The sequence below is a fragment of the Solea senegalensis genome, linkage group LG5 (genome assembly GCF_019176455.1).
Source record: "Solea senegalensis isolate Sse05_10M linkage group LG5, IFAPA_SoseM_1, whole genome shotgun sequence".
Taxonomy (NCBI): Eukaryota; Metazoa; Chordata; class Actinopteri; order Pleuronectiformes; family Soleidae; genus Solea; species Solea senegalensis.
This window is the reverse complement of record NC_058025.1, coordinates 8,963,781-8,983,006: the sequence shown is the minus strand read 5'-3', so window position 1 is coordinate 8,983,006 and position 19,226 is coordinate 8,963,781. Positions and strand designations below refer to the sequence as shown.

The 19,226-nt window shown below is 40.7% G+C and overlaps 1 protein-coding gene across 3 annotated transcripts in view; it reads left to right on the top strand.

Moving 5' to 3' along the window:
• grid2 (glutamate receptor, ionotropic, delta 2) overlaps positions 1-19,226 on the top strand; it is a 375,714-nt gene that overhangs the window by 327,909 nt on the left and 28,579 nt on the right. For all 3 annotated transcript variants that reach the window (XM_044026431.1, XM_044026432.1, XM_044026433.1), the window contains exon 14: positions 15,079-15,245. In XM_044026431.1, the coding sequence (XP_043882366.1) occupies positions 15,079-15,245 (167 nt within the window). The remainder of the gene's footprint in view (positions 1-15,078; positions 15,246-19,226) is intronic.

Sequence of the window (19,226 nt, the reverse complement as noted above, 5' to 3'; positions counted from 1 at the left end):
GAGTATAAGCCCCGCTCACCAAGCAGAAAAAAACATTTTGGCAACAGAAGAAGTAGTCGCCAAGGATAGTCAGCCTCGACCTGGCGACCCACGAACCGTCTGACACCCCGACTCCCCAACCAGACGTGTGTGAGGGAGCTGTAGCATTGTTCTCTTCTTCTTTGGTTCAAAGCCAAACGTTTACCACAAGTAGTCATGAGACGAAGAAAGAAGACACCTGTAAATGAAAGAAAGTCACTTCATACATTATTAATTATACATATTCATTACAATATAAGAAAAAAAAAATGTTCCAATCAAATATGCATGCATTTTCTGGTGTTTATTCTGCTATTTTCATACGAGAGATGCAATGTCATCAATATTGAACTGAAACTCCTAATAACTTCTGACACCACCCACCAGTTTTCAGGACTCAAAAATCATTGGTTGGACATAATTCAACCTGATGGAAATGAGATGCAGGAGGGACGGTCGAGACAAAACATATGGAAATGCGTTGGTGCCGAGTTGACACCACGGCTCCAGTGTGGTAGCAACGGAAGAGGATAGCGTATAGTCATTACACACATTATCTCAAGCCACTTTATTTAGAAAAGGACCTTTAGAATACGGCAGAGAGAAAGAGAAACCCAACAGTTTACACAATGAGCAAGTATGTGGTGTCCATGGAGACAGAGAGACAAAAAACAACTCACCTTTGAAACAGGAAAAGAAATCTCAGCAGTTTGGAAATACTTTAAGACATACAATGATGACAAAAGAGGAGGGGGGGAATTGCACAAGCACTTTAAAAAAACATCAAAAGAACCAACATGACACACAGCAAAGGACGAAATATTATTTAAATCTAATTCAAGTCTATCTGTACCAACATATCTTAATGTAAATACTGTAAATGCTGATCTCTTGACTTATATTCATCTCTTAATGTCAACCCATAGTGGTGTCTCTTTATGTTATGCTCTGTAAACTTTGCTCCTCCATTGCATCAACACTGCGTCGCCAAATTCCCCCAAAAACTTTAGAACGGCTCACAAAAGGATGTGCGTGATTCATGAGATTGGTAAGAGCATTAACTGAAACACACTAAGAAATTAACCATCTGCAAAAAAAAAAAGAAAAGCTTTTTCAAATGAGACCATTCAGCAGAAGTCGCGCTCACGCTGTTCCACGTCTACTAAGCTTTTCCTTTAAGCCCATGAGACATGATTTTCCCGCCAACACGAAATATGAAGACAACAGTAAAATCTGCTTTTGAAGCGTTTACGATGAACATTAACAAAACTGTGTTGTGGTCCTTTGTGGCAAAACAGTTAAAGATAAAGACATGAGTAACAAGCAAGATTATTCCAAATTACAGACATAATGTTCTGAGTAACTACTCGTTCGTTATGATGTGGTTAAATTAAATTATGGCATTATAACAATGCAATATTGCAACAGTATGCATCACCACTCTGATGCCTTTCATTTCTATTTGAAATGAATTACCCTCCAGAGAAAGGAAAGGCGAGGCAATATTGTCTGAAGCTTAGGCTTAACTGAAGGAATAAACTCTGGTGTCTAGGTCACATCTCAGCTTGAAGTGGGTTCAAAGCATGCTAGCACACACACACACACACACACACAGAGAGAGAGACAGATCATTGCACACTACACTCTGCGGGCTGCATGTGGTCTGCCGAACATTGAAATGCGCTGTATCTGTAAAAACCAGTAGCATAGCTTCAGTGTCAAAGTCATTTCCCAGGCTCAAAGCAGACCATCAAAACCGCATTGCATGCATCCCCAAGTGCTCCTTCTGCCTGTGAGAAGCAGAATTTACAGTGATGATGTCAACATTCAACTCATGTCTGGAGTTGAACTCCGGGCCAGGTTTCTGTGAGCAGTGACGATAATTAGTGTTTGTTCGTCTCTGTCGGACTGGTTTTGTATTGACCAAATTAGCCAAGACACACAAAATATTTTCACGTGCAACAGCGATTGGAAGCCTTTTGGCGCACGAGTTGGGTCCACAAGTGTTGAGTAGCAGATGCTGCAAAGTATAGTTGTTCTTTTTAGCACCAATATGATCTTCAAGAATCATTTGAGTTAACACCAGCTGTTGTGTGAGCGCAGCTGAAGAACCGCTCATATTAAGAGACCTGTTTTGAAATATTGGCACCATATACGAGGGAGCCTGCTAACTGATAGTAATGATCATGTTCTGTAATGTCAGGTCTTCCATTTCAGGCGTACTGACAGTCGCGTAGGTGTGCGGCGTATTTTTAGCTCTCATACAGGGGAACTTTCTACTGAATAAAGAGCAGTTACAAAAGAAAAAGTCACTCCGTTTAATTACCCCGATGGGGCTGATGAAGCTGCAGTGACAGCATTGATGAACCTACATCTGTGGCTGGAGAGGCATCTGAGTGTGTCAGTCATCGTTTCCCCTTCCATTTCTTTCCCTCTGTTCCAATTAAATCTCAAAATTTCACTGTACTGCACCCATGTCATCAAGTGTTTTTTATCTATTTTTTTATCTAAAACGTGCCTTTTTTTAGTGCACACACACAGAGTTTGTCTGCAGTGTGTTGTACGTGCCAGTGTTGCATGGACAGCTTTGGCATGAAAACGCTCCACTGAAACCGATGCTAATGAACCTAATTTAGGAGAACTGGCAGCGTCTGAATGGTGGCTTGAAGACTGCAGCCTGCATTTAATCAGCTTTTTATATTCTTTGAACTGTTTTGGCGCTGAAGATGTTAAATTGGCAGAGGATCCCTGAGGAGCATGTCTTGAAACTGGGTCTGCAGACTGTTGACCATGATGACATACAGTGGTAGGAAAGAGCTTTTACCTGTTTTGGATCGTATTCACTGAGCCACTTTGGGGAGTGTGTCCTCCTGTAAAAACCAAGCCCATACATCTTTTATTTAATAGCTTTTTACAACTCCACAATAATGCTGAGCGACCTTGTAGGAAGAGCAAAAAAAACTGCTGCTTATTTCCTATCCTGTGTCCTTCCTCAAATTCATTAAGATGTCTTTGTGCCTAAACCTAAACTAATTATAACCAGTGCCATACATAAAGTACAATTTGCACTGCTGTTGGTAACCATGTAACCATGGTCACTGGACTGAAATACAGCGGCAGGGCTTGAGATGCAGCTCGCCGATCGCGATCGCCACTTTCAGCAGTCCTGCCGCTAAATACACCAGACTCCTCTGTTAAATGATGAGATTTGAGACATTTTCCTGGTAATTGTTGGCGAGTTTTTAGGATGGTTAAGTCTTTTGAACTGATCTACAGTTCGGCTTGATCCTTGTGTCGGACGTCTTGCTCATGCCTCTTCCAGTGACAGCACTCTGACCAATCACTGGCTCGCTTGGCGCCTCGCAAGAGCAGGTATTAAAAAAGTACCAGGTACTAGGTACTTTCATATCAGCCAAGATCCATAATTATCATGTTAAATATCAGACAAAACATTCGATTCTCAATCCTGAAACCAGTCACTTGTGCTTTTTAACGTATTTATCGGCAGAAAAACCCTCACTTGTTAAACAGAAAACCATTTTTAACATCTGTGGTTAGACTTTCATTCAAAGTGCACTTGTACAAAGCTTATTATACCAATATGGCTTTTTTATACTGAAGAAAATTATGCAGTGTATATATATATTGATATTAAATCATTGCCCAACCTTAAATTCAAGTGTGTGGCTCATGGCATAAAGAGAAAAAGGTTGAAGTCAAGTGTTGTGACTTCATATTTGACTATGGCGGTTAAAGTTAAATGCCAGGAAGTATTTTCTTTTTGACCCTTAATAATATAAATGTATGCAGTGACCACAGTGCAAGCGATTGAGTAAAGTAGGGTGTCTGCTCTCATCGGCTTTAACAGGATGAGCAGCTCAGTAAACCAAGATGACAGTTGCTGAACCTTCACATTGGGAGAAGCAAGGTTGCAGACACGGTTCACACGCTCACTGTGTCCACTGAGCATGATTGAGTGAACGGCAACAAAGGGGCAGAGCCACTGGGACAGCCAGGACGTGCTCACTGATGGGAAATAAGTCGATGGACAGACTTACATCAGAGTTGATTTCAAGGATCATGAAATCAAACAAATACCCGCATGGATTTTTACATAAAGTAGTTTAATGGGATTCCACTCCACACGGAGAAGAGGAGAGAGAAAAATGAAGCACATTCTTATTCTGTGAACTCGTATTACACGGAGAAATCTAATTAGAGCATTTTCATTTCTTAATTTCAACCTGAAATCAAATGTTTTATGTGGTGAGCTCATTTTGAAGGTCATTTTCCTTTAGAGTGGTGAAGCTGAATTATCCAGCAGTCACAGAGCTCATTGATAAGTTAGCTGAAGCCATGCAGAGACATCCATGTTCACTTTCCTTCCTTCTCTCCCCAGCAATATCATTGTGCATGTTTCAGTGACTTTTTCCCCCATGCTTAACTGCCCTGTTGTGTGGTGACTTTTACACATGGGCCTTTAACCCTATGTGTGCAAAGGTGTCAGTAGTAAGTAAGTGAGCGCATTACACTCCACTATATCGTGCATTAATGCAGGAGCACAGCTGGATAGCTCACAGATCCCACACAGTGGACTAAAAGGATTACGAATTAAGAGAGACACACTTGCATCTTCATCCCTCCCCATAATTATACTGCTTGGTTTGTTGTTTTCAGTATCTGTTGTCGTCCAGTGGTCAGATCAACAGTGATGCTGAGGCGTCAGTTATTTCACACTGTCTGTAATATCCGCAGTTATTAAATGTATGATTTATTTGTACTCATCTTTGACTGTTTTATGACTTTATGACATTTTGGAACTTTTTAGTTTTTTTATTATCCTTGTGCTGCTGCTGTTAAAGAATAGCTGTTAAAGCAGGACAAATAGACTACTTTGAACTTTTGATCAGTTTTAGGTCTGGTTCTGACACATTGCCTCATATATTTTTATTTTATTTTACATCTATATATGTCATTAACGTACAGTAGAACATGTACAGTCAGGCTTTTAGCTAGCTTTTTTAGAGGTTTTTAAAAGTTGTGGCTTCCTATTATTAATTTTCTTCATTATCCATCTTCAGACACCTGCTCTGATTCTTGTTGGGTTTGAGCTGGAATAGGTTTTCTTGAGAAATGGTCTTTCTACAGCATTCTCTCTGGCTGCTTAGGTACAGGGCTGAAGTTTACTGCCAATTTGACTTTTGTAAAATCATTCAAAATAACATTAATTCTAACTTCTGTGTGTATGTGTGCACTCAGCCAGGACGGATTTTTCTTTTTTCTTTTTAATGTTACTTTTGTAGCCCACTTTGATGATCTCCTACAAATTACTTCTCCATTCAGTTTTTTTTTTTGAACAGTGCTACATCAGGTACTTAGAGAGAATAGTGGGTGTACAAAGTGCACAGCAGTCACTCTAAGCTGGAGTTTGCTTCAATCGTCCCATCTCGTCTTTGGTTTTGTGTAGACAGTAAAAGCACGTTGGTGAAGGTTTGGTAAAGATCATGCTTGACACGGTGTGTATTTTCTGCTTCAGATGTTTTCTGAACAACAGCTGGCTGCACGTCACAGAGGTTGCAGTTGAGGTTCACGTCTGAGCACTACATTAAATAGCTTATGTGATTTCTCCTGTTTCATCTACTATTAATGTTTAATCTACTTAGTTAGGGGGAAAAAACTATTTTAGTTCAGAACATCTTGTACATGATGAAACAGTCCATTGATCATGTACTAAAGAAACATGTAGAACCCTGATTCATGTCACTAGACGCCTTGCAAACTTAAAAATCCCCACTGTCTGTCTGTGTTGCTGGGAAACCGTACAAGTGGGCCTGACACTTAAGTGGTTGATCCTTTTATGGCGTTAGTCACACATTACACTCATCATTTGTGAGAAAAAGTCAGTGCATTCAAATGATTCATAACAATAATTATAATAATAGATTTTATTTGAATTACACTTTACATTTGAACAACAAACCTCAAAGTGCTACATTTTAAAAACAAGATAATAAAAGAAATAAAAGCAATAAATTAGCTGTATGCTTTTCTAAAAAGGTAGGTTTTGAGTTCTTTTTTAAAAGCATCCTCTATCTGTGGAGCTCTGAGGTGGTCAGGAAGGGCATTCCACAGACGGGGAGCGGCAGCTTTGAAAGCTCTGTCCCCCATGGTCTTTAGCTGTGTCCTGGGTGCGAGCAGACGGTGCTGTTGGCCTGACCGGGTCATGGCTGACAAGTGTGGTGTGAGGAGGTCAGTGAGATAAGTGGGGGCATCACCGTGCAGACAGTGGTGGGTGTGCAGGAGGACCTTGTACTCAATGCGGGCGGAGATAGGGAGCCAGTGAAGTGAGTGGAGGATCGGGGTGATGTGCTCGTATTTCCGCATCCTCATCAGGACCCTGGCAGCACTGTTCTGAACATACTGGAGCTTTTTGAGGCTCCTGCCAGGGATCCAGATGAGGAGTGCGTTACAGTAGTCCAACCTGGAGGAGACAAAGGCATGGACGAGTTTCCCTGCAGCTGGAAGGGAGAGGAAGGGGCGAAGTTTGGAGATGTTACGGGGGTGAAAAAAGGAGGTTTTGCAGATGTGGGTGACATGATCGTCAAAGGAGAGGTGGGAGTTAAACTTGACCCCTAGGTTGGTAACGGAGGGAGAGAGGGGAATGTTGTGGCCAAAAAGTGAAACTGAGGTTATGGGGGAAGAACGGAGTTGTTGAGGAGTACCGGTTTGGATGGCTTCTGTTTTTGAGCCGTTCAGCTGCAGGAAGTAGGCCAACTTATGCACCGTCAGGCCAGATGCTACGCTGGCTCGCTCCAGGACACAGCCTGACCTTTTCATCTGCCTCAGCTCCTTTGTGTACCATGGGGCAGGCCGGGAGAATGAGACGTGAGCGAGAATGAGCGTTTTTTCGATGTTATGGGGAATCGATGTTATTCAGGTTCCTGAAAGTTATTGTACGTTTTGGTTTTGTGTAGGGAGATGGCAGGAGGAGTTTCATGATCACTGCCTGATGGTCAGACACACCAGTGTCATATACATGGAGCTCAGTGACTGTGAGGGAGTCAGTGATGACTAGGTCCAGGGTATGGCCTTTATTTTGGGTGGAGACATTGACATGTTGGGTGAGGTTGAGGCAGTCCAGTACTTCTTTGAATTCTGCGGCTAGTCGATTGGAGGGAGAGTCCATATGAATATTAAAATCACCAATAACCAAAATGTTTTTGTAGGATGTGCAGAGTGAAATTAAGAAATTGTGTATATCTGTAATAAATGTTGTTTGGGGTTTTGGAGGACGATAAATAAGAACTATTGTTACATTAAGAGGGTGTTTCCATTTGAGTACCATATTTTCAAACAAACAGAAATTTGGGGCAGACAAAAGGCTCACTTCAAAGTCACTGTGGTGTAAAACAGCAAGGCCACCACCACGGCCAGTTGTACGGGCTTTTCTCAGGTAGTTATACCCAGGGGGGCAAGCCTCATTTAAAGCTGAATAAACTTCAGGCTGCTGCCATGTTTCTGTGAGGCAGAGAATGCCCAGCCCCTTGTCCTTAATGTGTTTGTGAATAAATCCAGATTTATTTGATAAAGACTGTACATTTAATTGTTCAAAGAGGATATGATTTGTGGAATCCTGTTTGTTCAGAGACCGGAGAACACTGTGATCCACTCCAGGTTTTGCAGTGCGCTGGCTCATATCTGTGCTTGTAGTTGTCACGCTCTGATGACGTGCACCATGATGCTGGTGTTGCGCGACGGGACGTTCAGCTGACCACAGGGATGTTATGGAGCTGTGGTCACCAGGTGAGGACAGATTGAACCTGCGTCCAGACCCCCGGTGGATGTAACGGGGCCGACGAGGGAGGTCGAGGTGTCCGTGCGGATCGCTGCTGGTATGGTGACGCTGGAGTTCCATTGAGCTGCCGAGCATGCCGGTGCTCGAGTTGCTGGTGTTAGCTGATGCTAACGTTTGCCAGGATCCTTGCCACCAACAGCGATGGATGACGGTCAGACCAGTCAAGATAATCCACAACAGGAGAGGAGATGGTAGTCCATATGCGAGCCTTCGTTTGATGGCTGTATACATCCAAGAGCTGAATGGCTTTTGCTTCGTCTGGGCCCCGGCTAATGCCAGAGCTGCTGTTAGCACGTTCGCGGGGGGCGCTGGGCTTGAAAACCCCCCGTGCGGAGACAGTCGCCCAAGGACACACAGTTCAAAGAAACAGCTCTACCATTGTGGAGACCGTCTGCACCGGGACACGGCGGGGACGATCCTGTCCCTTCTCTCCAACATCTGTCTCCAATTACTCTTCTCTTTGCTATCACATCTCTCATCGACTTAACGGGGTCTGAGCAAAGATTTGCATACAGCATGGCAATAGGCGATTAATTTCTTTCTTTTTTTCTTTCTTCCTGAAGAAACAAAGAGAACTAATGACAGCTGATGGTAATTAAACAACAGAGAAAACAAAGAGAGGAGAGGAAGTGAAGAAGTTGTCAAATCATGTCTCAGGGGATGGAGGCGACTGTTGCTGCGAGAGCAGGCAGTCGGAAAGAGTGCCTCACGAGGGATTGATGCCACCTGCGTGCCAGGCTTTCATCATCCGAGATTTGGCCATGAGCATCTTTAGAGAAGTGAAATGATTGTTCACTGATTACAAGACTATGACAAGTAAAGTAATTTTGGCTGATGTATGAAAAGATAGTACTTGTGTACTAAACACCAAAATAAAGGATGCATCTACAGGCTTGGACTTCTATTTCCAAATTGAAAAGCATTAAAACTAGTCGAATTGAAATGGTTACATCACTATACTCTGCACTACACATTCCCCTCACATAGTTTCTGAGAAGAACTGTCCTGAAACAACCTTCCTCATGTATATTGATGCAGTAAAGGAAGGTACTCTTCTGTGCTTTGATTGATTTGCTTGCACCTAATCTTATCTTCATTCAGATCTTGACATATCTGCAGGAAGCCAACTCGTGCACACTGGAGGGAATATTTGGCGGGGGAGCACAGCGTTTCATTGAAATGCTCTCTGATTTGTCAAATGAGGTCCACACAAAGGTAGAGCAAGTAAAAAAAAAAGAGAGGGAACACGCCATGGCTTAAAACTGCAGTGCATGACTTTTAAGTGTTGGGTTGATGAGGCCTTGCATTAGTTCGTGCAGGACATGGTATAGTAATACGCCACAGCTGTTTTTAGTTGACAGCCAGCTGGCCGCAAACTAATAGCCTCACTCCAATCACAGCCACTCTCATACTAAGCGGTGCCATTTAAATAACACTTATCCCTCACTCATTCCCTGCTACATCATCGCTGCCTCACACTGCTGCCACTAGCAAAGCTTTGCCACTGTCAACCCAGTTTAATTGGCACAAAAGTATAATTACGACAACAACATAGCGGACAGCGACGAAGGGGACAACGACATAGCGGACAACGGCGTAGTGGACAACGGCGTAGTGGACAACGACGTAGTAGTCGACGTGTGGAGCGACGACAATCAATAGCGCGTTAGCAGCGGACATCGGCAGTAGCGGACATCGATGAAGGGGCTAGTGAAGAAGCGGACAACGACGAAGCGGACATCGACGAAGCGGACAATGGCGTAGGGGACAACAGCGTAGCGGACAACAGCGTAGCAGACAACGACGTAGCGGTAGCGAACAACTTGTGTTTTTTTCTGCTAAGTTTGGGACAGTTTCAAAATAAGCGCGGGTTGCGGGGGAGTGGTGCTTTTCTGTCGTTCTGTCCTAGCTCCACCCATACAGTACCATTACTCTGGTACCCCAAGGGAAGGGCACGGGAAAAATGGGCCGGTTATTTTTGTATTATTCCTAATGGAAACACAAAAAAATACATACAAACTGAACCAAATTGTTTCACTCAGTGGAAACAAAATAAAAAGCAGAATATGTGTCGTCTTCCTCTATTAGGGCAGGTTTTCGCTATTGCAACAATACTTCATCAGTGTATTCCCATTTGTAAGACAAAAGACAGTCCCTCGTATGAGACATATTCCACATCCTTTCCTTTAAGGCTAAATCCTGAACATTTAACAAACAACTTCACATCAGGGGACAATTTGTAATATGCCACTTTAAAGCTGTTTGTAATCTAAGATGTAATTTATGGTTGAGGATGAAGATGGATTTAAAACATGATTCGGTTTAAACTTGGAGCAACATGAAGAATATACTTTTTGCATGTTTGGTTTCTTTCCAAGCAAGAGGAGAGAAAGAGAGAGAGAGAGCGAGCGAGGGGGGAAAGAGAGAGAGAGCAAGGACCCTGGAGTAGCCATTTTGAAGTTTCAGCATCGGCTCTGATGTCAAACTGTTTGAACCATGGATATGAGAGAAGGACCTCTTGAAACCTGCCTAGACCAGTGCTCAGTAATGTAATTGGAGAGTGTTTTCTGGAGAGGCCGTCAGAAAGTGTATGAGCTGTTGAGTATGTTCAACCGTGGACGTGCAGTCCTCAAAGTCTGCACTTCACCTTTTAATGCTTTCTTTCATCCGGCTGATCATGAAGGAAGTGGACTGACCTGATTCTGCTTTTCTTAAATTGAGGATTTAGAAACTGATAGTAGCTATCAGCTAAAATAGTTGCTATTGTATACTAGGGTTTAGGTAAAAACTATTTGGTTCCTGTTATGGAACACCTGTCAGGAGCAATGTGGGATTAAGTGTCTTGCCTAAGGACACATCTGCATGTAGACTAGCAGAGCCAGGAATCCAACCCTCATCCTTCCAGTTGATTGATTGTTGAAGGACGACTTGCTCTACCACCGAGTGAGTGAGACATGAGAGGGGAGTTGTCTGCCAAGCAACAGACCACAGTTTGAGACTGGGTCCCGACCAAATGTGTGTGTTTTCATAGAGGGCTAATAGGTTGTAACGCTGCGACATTGTGTGCTTTCAGATGTGTCTGTGTTTAATGCCACAATATGAGGACATCCAATGTTTTTTAAAGCTACACTTCTGTGTATTTTCTAAAGAAAACAATGTTGCAATGATGTGTGGAGAAAATACAGTATAATATCCATATAACCACATGCATTTTGTGCCTACTTAACCACATTTATAACCAAGAAATCATGTTATCTCCCTCATTTCCTCACATCTGTTAGAAGCAGTATAAGCAAGACAAAAACACTCATTTTGTTTCAGAAAATGCATACCTTGCAAAACCTAGAAAATGAATTTTAGTTGTATGGTAACCGTAATTTCTAGGAGACTGTTGATCACATAAGTCAGTGTTTTCTGGAATATTTAAACCAGCAAAACGCAATTAAGCGAGGATGGAGGAACAATTAGCAGCTTAGCTCTTGTTTGAATGGTGGCTGTGAAAAAAAAGAAAACACCACCACAAAAATCGGAGCAGCTGTAAAAATAACTCAGGCTAGTGGTCCTGTGTTGTTGTGGCTCCATTAACTGAGCTCCACCACCATCACAAAAAAAAATGCTTTAAAACTGAACAACAGGACACACAGAAGCTAAGCAATAAAACAGCAACGCAGATTAGTTTCATTTCGTCTTCTCACTGAAAAAGTTGAAAATGAAAAGGTGTTTGATGAAAAAAAGAGATGTTGACTATGTATGTGATCATAATCACAGTCAGAAATATATGTGAGTCAACATTTACTGCACACACTGCTTTTGCATGTTAAGGGAATATCTTAGTAAAATGCCATGTCAACAATCAACAACCACAGTCAGGCAGTTTAACAGTTTAAGTTTTTTTTTTAATCAAATTTATCGTTTTTTTCTTTTTCTTTCATTTGTGATACACATAATGTACTCCCAGTGTTTTGTACTGAATGAATGAATCAATGTACTGAATAACTGACTGAGCCATCCATCCATCTTCTGCCGCTTTATCCTCCACATGAGGGTCATGGGAGGAAACCAGAGAACCTGGAGAAAACCCACCCAATAATGTGTACACAGTGTTATTATAGGGACCAGTCAGGTTGCTTCAGTCCATCGAGTTCTTCTCCTCATTCAAACCACCTTTAACACAGAAAACAATGGCATCCCTTAAAGTGACACAGTGTAGGATTTCAACCTCCAAATAATGTCTCAGGGATTATTTTGATAGTACATGAATTTACAACAAGGTGAATGTCACCCCCGTCTGCATCGCCTGTATTGGCTCTATGGAACTTCCGGTTTTGGGTCCGTGCCACAGAAAGAACTATAACATTCTATTAAAGTTCTTAATAACATAACAAGTCCCAAAAGGCAAGAGTTCTATACCTGAGTATTGCTGATGTGAACATATGAACGCAGGACACCACGGCCGTACATGAATATTATTTGAAGTCTAAATAGATTAACCCAAATAGCACTTCACTTGGAGTATGGCCCTTTGCCAAGTTACTCTATCGTGTGACTGTGGTTCTTGCCAAGATAATCCACTGAAATCCCACTTAACTTCAGCACTCATTGATCTTGTTTGCCAGTGACATTACATTTCTGACAGCTAGGGACGGGCAGAAATTCAAACTATTTTGGTCGTAGGTGTTCTAACATCTAATGCTTGGCAAGTCATCTGTTATGGAAACAATTAACTGACTAATTGGAGAACCTTGGAGAACGTCAGGCTATTGGATTTGGGATCTCACCGAAACTCGTGACTTCAGAATATAAATGGACATCGTCGTCAGTTAAGAGCAGTTGTTGGCGTGCGATGTTTTGGGGTTAGAAACGCAAAAAAACTGTGGATGAAGGCGTGGCAACTTGGCTTGTACAAGTAGCGGTTCTAAACAAAAGTATGCAACATTATCACTCACTCTCATTATTCGTGAGGTTCGATGTTAAAATTTCGTCTGTTAATCCCTCACACCAGATAATCTGTTCAAATAATCCTAAAATTGGAAGGCCATTTATCCTCTCGTGTGGGGCAGTCTTTATCATTGATAGTTCATGAAAGAAAAAACCTGAGCAAAACAAAGTACTAATACATTTATCTACCACATTGGTAGATAAAGGTCATAATCCATGTTTGCACTAAACTCTCTGGCCCACACACAGTTATGAGCAGAAAGTTACAAACCTTTTCATGAGCTGCTTAAATGATTACAAGTAAATTAGAGAGCTGGCCTTCAACACATTTCCCCTCTGATCATGATTTTTGTATTCCGTAAACAAGTAAACTTCATCCAGTTAATAAACAGATGCTCTGCATTTAGAGTACTTAAGTGGTACATCACATCAATTCCTCCCTATTCACTGGTACATTGTCGCTGTTTATGAAACACAGCTGCTGCTGCAGGCACCAGCAACTTATCATCACAGGCTCCAGCATCCTTTTTCATTGTGGGGGATAATTCCTTTTATGTGATTCTATGCTATGTAGCAGTTGCTAAAATTAGTTTGTTTCAATGGAATCAGAACCCAGTCAGAGAGAACACCCTGCACTTGAAGATGGTTTTTGTTGATTAAATGACGGCGCGTTTGAATTGAGCGTCAAGACCCATTTGTAAAACATTTCCATGATTTTCCTTTGAAAAGTAAAAGATCTATTAATCCTGCTCGACTGCAAGAATAACACACTTCCAGTCCACAATATTAGAGACTGAAATCAATGTTTGGCTTTCTTGAAAAAGGTTTGCCTACATGTGATTTTTGGTCCGAGGCTTGAAACTGAAATGCTAATTCCGCACTTTTTATACCCACTCGTAGGGGGCGGGACCTCATTCCCAGAATGTAAACAGTGTCCGCCATCTTTGCTAATAGTTACACTAACAGGACCAAGTGTCACTGATGGGCACGTAACAAAGAAAAGAATGAAGATATTTCTAAACTCAGGGGAAACTGAGGTTGGGAAGCACAATTTTTCAAAAATACTACCCCTATACTAGTAATACAAAGCTAAATGCAAATCGGTGAAGTACTCCTTTAATGAAGAGTTGTGTCATCTGGTTGTATCTCAAGAGCAAATTATTGCAATGGGTAAAAAGGATAAACGTGCTTAATGGATAATGACGATGTTCACAAGGCTTTAGAGGTCACTGCATACATATTATGCATCACTGATCATTCCTTTCAGGGTTTTTTGGATGTGTAGTGGAAAAAAAAGGAGGTATCTTTATTGTTCAGTTGTAAGTCGAAAGTGATTTTTCATAATTCCGTTGCCACAAAGCCAATATTCTGTTCAATTGAAAAGCAATAATGAAAAGCCATAAAATGATTCTTCAAAGTAATAAAACGCCCCTTCCCCTCTTTTTAAACTTTGTAAAGAGCAGAATCTGCCATTCTGATGCCCTGCAGTGAGTTATTGCACTCTCACACACGAACAGAAAGCCACTCACACACATGCACAGAATAAAACTCTATTAAAGTTAATGGTACACCAAGTGCAAAATAATGTGTGAGAAGAAAGTGTGTGTGTGTGTGTTATTCATATCCTGAGGCGACTGTGGGTGAATTGTCAGCAGAGGTGTCAGGATGTGAATATCACATACAGGCTGTTTATTTCCACTTTTCTTTTTTTCTCTCTCTCTCATTTGAAATGACACCACAAAGCCATGCTAACAACAGGCCCTTACACCTTTCACTCAAGCAAACTGTGATTGTCACTTACATTTGCACTGACCTTTTAGTTTCTTCTTAACTGCAAGCGACACGACCACACTTTGATCACTCATGCAAAACAAAGACGGACACATCAGACATTTACAACATGGATGCACAGGATGCGATAAACGATAACACGGCAACGAGCCATTTAGGCTCGTGCGTCAAGAGGGAGAAGACAAATTGAGACAGTCGAGTGTAATCTCGACTGTGGTTGTGTAATATAAACATAAGTGGCTTTATAATTGATCAAAAATGAGCTGAACACATGATAAATTTCATTGCTTTTCTTTTCGTTTCATGTCTGCAAAGTAGAGCTACCCACCTCCATATTCTTATTATTAGTTTAAAAAATGATTTTTGACAGACTTTCAATTTTATTTCTGAGGGGAAAATATTCATTTTGTCACTGAATGTTTGAGTATGTATGTATTCAAAAATTCCAATTCTTTTTGTTTGTGTTTCTCTTTCAGGTGAAGTTTGGCCGCTTTGGCTTCGTCTGGGATGCCGCCGTGCTCGAATACGTTGCTAACAATGACGAGGACTGCTCCTTTTACACCGTCAGCAGCAGGGCGCCAGACCGTGGATATGGTATCGCCATGCAACATGGCAGCCCCTACAGGGACATTTTCTCTCAGAGGTAAGAGTCGCAGCAGAAGGTAACACACTTTGTTTTGTTATTTAAAACGTGTTGCAGATGCACAAGGATTTATGGCAGCTTCGAATTGATTTTAGTTACATAAAAATGGCCATCTCCATAAGGTTTGCCCCTCTGCAGTGCTTTAAAAATCATGTAAATAGTAGATGAAAGTGTAATATCTCCTTTTCCAGAGGAAACCACTGGTGTGACAACTCAGCCTCACCAATAAGAGTTAAAAAAGGGAGAATTAATATCCAAAGTGATCCAAGCTGTTTATGTCGTTGCTCTGGCACACCATGGGCCTTTTGTTGCTTCAAATTGTCTTGTGTATCAAGACAATAACCAAACGTTTTCATTCAAACAGTCATTTATTCATTCACTCACTGTTTTTATGGTGACTTATTAGATTACATTACACGTTATTGATACCACACAGGGGGGAATCGACTTGTTACAGCAGCATAAAAGAGTCAGATGTAGACAAGTGGCAAAATAAAGCTAAATAAAAAAATACTAGTTTATTTGTGAAGCCCAAACCAAAATATTAAAATAACTTCACAAAATGTTCTGCGTTCCTTATCTTGACACAGGCTGCAGCTGGTCATCTGACATTTTGCTTGAATTATAATATTAAGGACTCTATTCTCATAATATTATGACTTTATTCGTTTGGCCCTAATACAAATCCTAAATATAATAAATATTCAAATAAAATATAACCAGGAATCTTAAACATTAGAGAAGATATATATGTATATTTAAAAAATCAAGATATGTACGTAATATATAATATACAACCGTTCACCTGAAAAAGTGCAGTGGCATAGGACTATGGTTTGTACTGACGCAGTGAGGCAAAAAGACGTATGTCTTTTATAAGATATATATTTATATAGATGAAGAGGAGTGCAGGTGAGTCACAGTGTTGTTCCAGCATATATGGCATTGGGGATGAAGGACCTGCAGAAGTGCACCGTCCTACACTGAGAGCTGCTTAAGCTCCCACAGTGGCGACATGACGGCCACTTCAAAGCTTAGTAACGTCTGGTGAATAATCTCCCGGCTGCAGAGCTGGCATCTGTGCTGTGTTGGCATGTGTCATTATTATTTTAATGTCATATTGTGCTGTAAAGCACATCAAGAGATTATATGTAGATTAGGTAGCTCAGTGTACCACCACCCGATGAGGAAGTGAGATATTACAGGACCCGGACGCGCGAGTATAGCAGGTTCTGCGGTTTGTGACACACACTTGGGCACGTTTTTCCGGCAGCGTGTGAATGGGTACGAAAAATGAGTGATAGAAATAAATGCACCGCACATGGAGGCGCTGTATGAAAGTGTGAGTGGTCATCAAGACTAGAAAAGCGCTATATAAATACAGACCATTTGCTAGATGGCGAAGCGTTTAGGTAACACTTATTAGTTAGTAAATCATTTATTAATTATTAACATTATGTAAACATTAACTAATGACCTAATTATCAACTAATCATTTGTTAGTCATCACATAATGTTGCTTCTTCTTATACAGTAACTCCTCTAATACAAGGATAATAATGACGGCACAGTCGTCCGACTTGAATTAAGGCTTTTTAATGTCCCAACTTCCCAAGGTGAACTCAGTGGGAAAAAAATGGATATTTACAAAAATAAAAGAAAGTCATGAAGAGTTCTCCAATAACTCTTAACGTAAGCAACACACACAAATCCACAGATGAGCTTGATTTGATGTTTCTATATGTGGACTGTATGAAATTCATGTTGGGTGTTTTCAAGCATAAGATCGCTTGAGGTTGAGGGTAAACAAAAATGTGTAATGGCTTCATTAAGCGGTCACACTTTATATCAAGTTAAAGAGCTGGTGCTTGTGCGTGGTCAGAGATGAAGACACATTTTTAATGCGCATTGGCCAAAATCCATTAGCAAACTGCGTGTGTGAGTGACGGGGCTTGTTTACTGCTCCGTATCCAGTGAAGCGTTTGCTCGAAAATACTACCTATCATTGCTGTTATTAAAATAAACAAGCAAATCATTGACGGGTCATGTTTTCAATTTTTCATCATCGGGAAGTCAGTTTCAAACATTTAACTTAGATGAAGTCCCTGTGCTTCTTACAAAGAATAGACAAGGAAATGTTAAGAGAATACAATCAGAGGTAAAATTGTTTTTCTTTGCCTTGATTTTTTTATAGTTTTCATTTTAACATTATTAAACAAATAAATGGAAAAGATGTCAAGGCACGAACGGGTTCTCCTTAATTTTGTTTGGCGAGTTGATCGTGATAGGCCTTGTAACTTGTTGATGCATCTTCAGTTTGGTTAATCTTCTTCTAGCTTCATTTGAACAAAATAAAAAAAACAAATCTTACACTAATAAATTACAGGGTTCGATTTTTTTTTGTCTGTAACTTGACAAATCACCACTGTATCTGAGCAGAACTTTATCAACTTCAAGTCATTCACTTGTAGTTTTGAAGTCTCTCTTGTATATACAGAAGAGTATATACAAAAAAAAAAACAGCATGAATTGTGAGACTAAATTCCGACATTAATCTGAGAACAATGACTTTAATCTCAGAATTATCAATCTAATCTCAGAATTATGACTTTAATCTCAGAATGATGATTTTTTTTCTCAGAATTTATGCTTTCTTTCTTTCTTTCTTTCTTTCTTTCTTTCTTTCTTTCTTTCTTTCTTTCTTTCTTTCTGTCTTTCTTTCTTTCTTTCTTTTTACATGTGGCCTTAATACACTTCTGTACATATAGACCAGTGGTAGAGCACTTTTTTTTACTTTGACAGCAGCAACAAAGGTTGCTAATGTAAATATCCAGCAGCAAGTCTACATTATGTGCAGAAATGAGTTCAGAATGTTGTGACGGCACCTTTTCAATATACTGAGGGGAAATCTTGTTGGAACTGAGCTGGAGTGTTTTGATGTCTACAGATTACAAAGGCCACTGTGTCTCCAGAAATGATGTGAGAACACCTTTGTCTTCGTCAGTGCTCTACTTTACTGTAGGAATCGTGTCCACTGAAGAGGGATTTTTAAATCTGCAGGGAGAACTGGGCAAAAGCACAGGCAAAAACAACTCCAGCCTGAGGGGAATTCAATAAGCAGTCATCTACTGAGGCTGTCTGAGACCACGGTCTCATTGTAAAGATACTGTAGCCCATATAAGAGACACGTCTTGATATGACATGACATGAAACACAACATGACAGAAAGAATGATTCACCCTCAGGCTTTGTCTTTGTTTCAGAGGAGCGTGCTCTTTATCGTCTCTGTAAGGTTTTTGATTCTGGTTTACATAACATTTGTCATGGATTTGCTTTCTATCTACCTTATTCCTGGAGGCACTACTGGAGAAATGATTTTATTTTGTGTGAAACTTCTGGAGCAGAAGTGGAAGAAGCCGTAAACTATAGTTGTTTCAGTGGCAGCAGCTGCGTGTGAAAATCACCTGACGTTGAAACTTGAACACATGCTTGGTTAAGGCTCTGACTTTGTCTGCAGATTGAATTAGTGAAATTTGGAAAGGCATCACATTTTTTTAACTCCTGCTTGGTGTAAAAAAAAGGGCTGAAGGGACCATTGTTCACAGCTCCACCTTCTGTAGCAACGGAATAATGAATTGAATTCTCTACATTTATTATTATTTGGAAATTACAGACACTGTTGCATCACATTATTCTAGAAGAATCAATATAAGCTCCCAGTCTAATTCAGTGTCAATATTAAGAATATTAATTCTCCAGCTCAGTTTACCATACATACTAAAGCCTAGTCAGTGAAATACTTTTAAATCTCTCAACTATATGCAAATAACATATAAAGATATGGGTTCTTGGCGTTGGTGATGAAGTGTACACTTAAGTTCAGAAGAGTGGATAGAGTAATGCAGTATAGCCGTATATAAGAAGGATTTCATTTGTGGTGCCACCGAAGAGAAACAAATTTCATTGTATCTGAACCGCTTT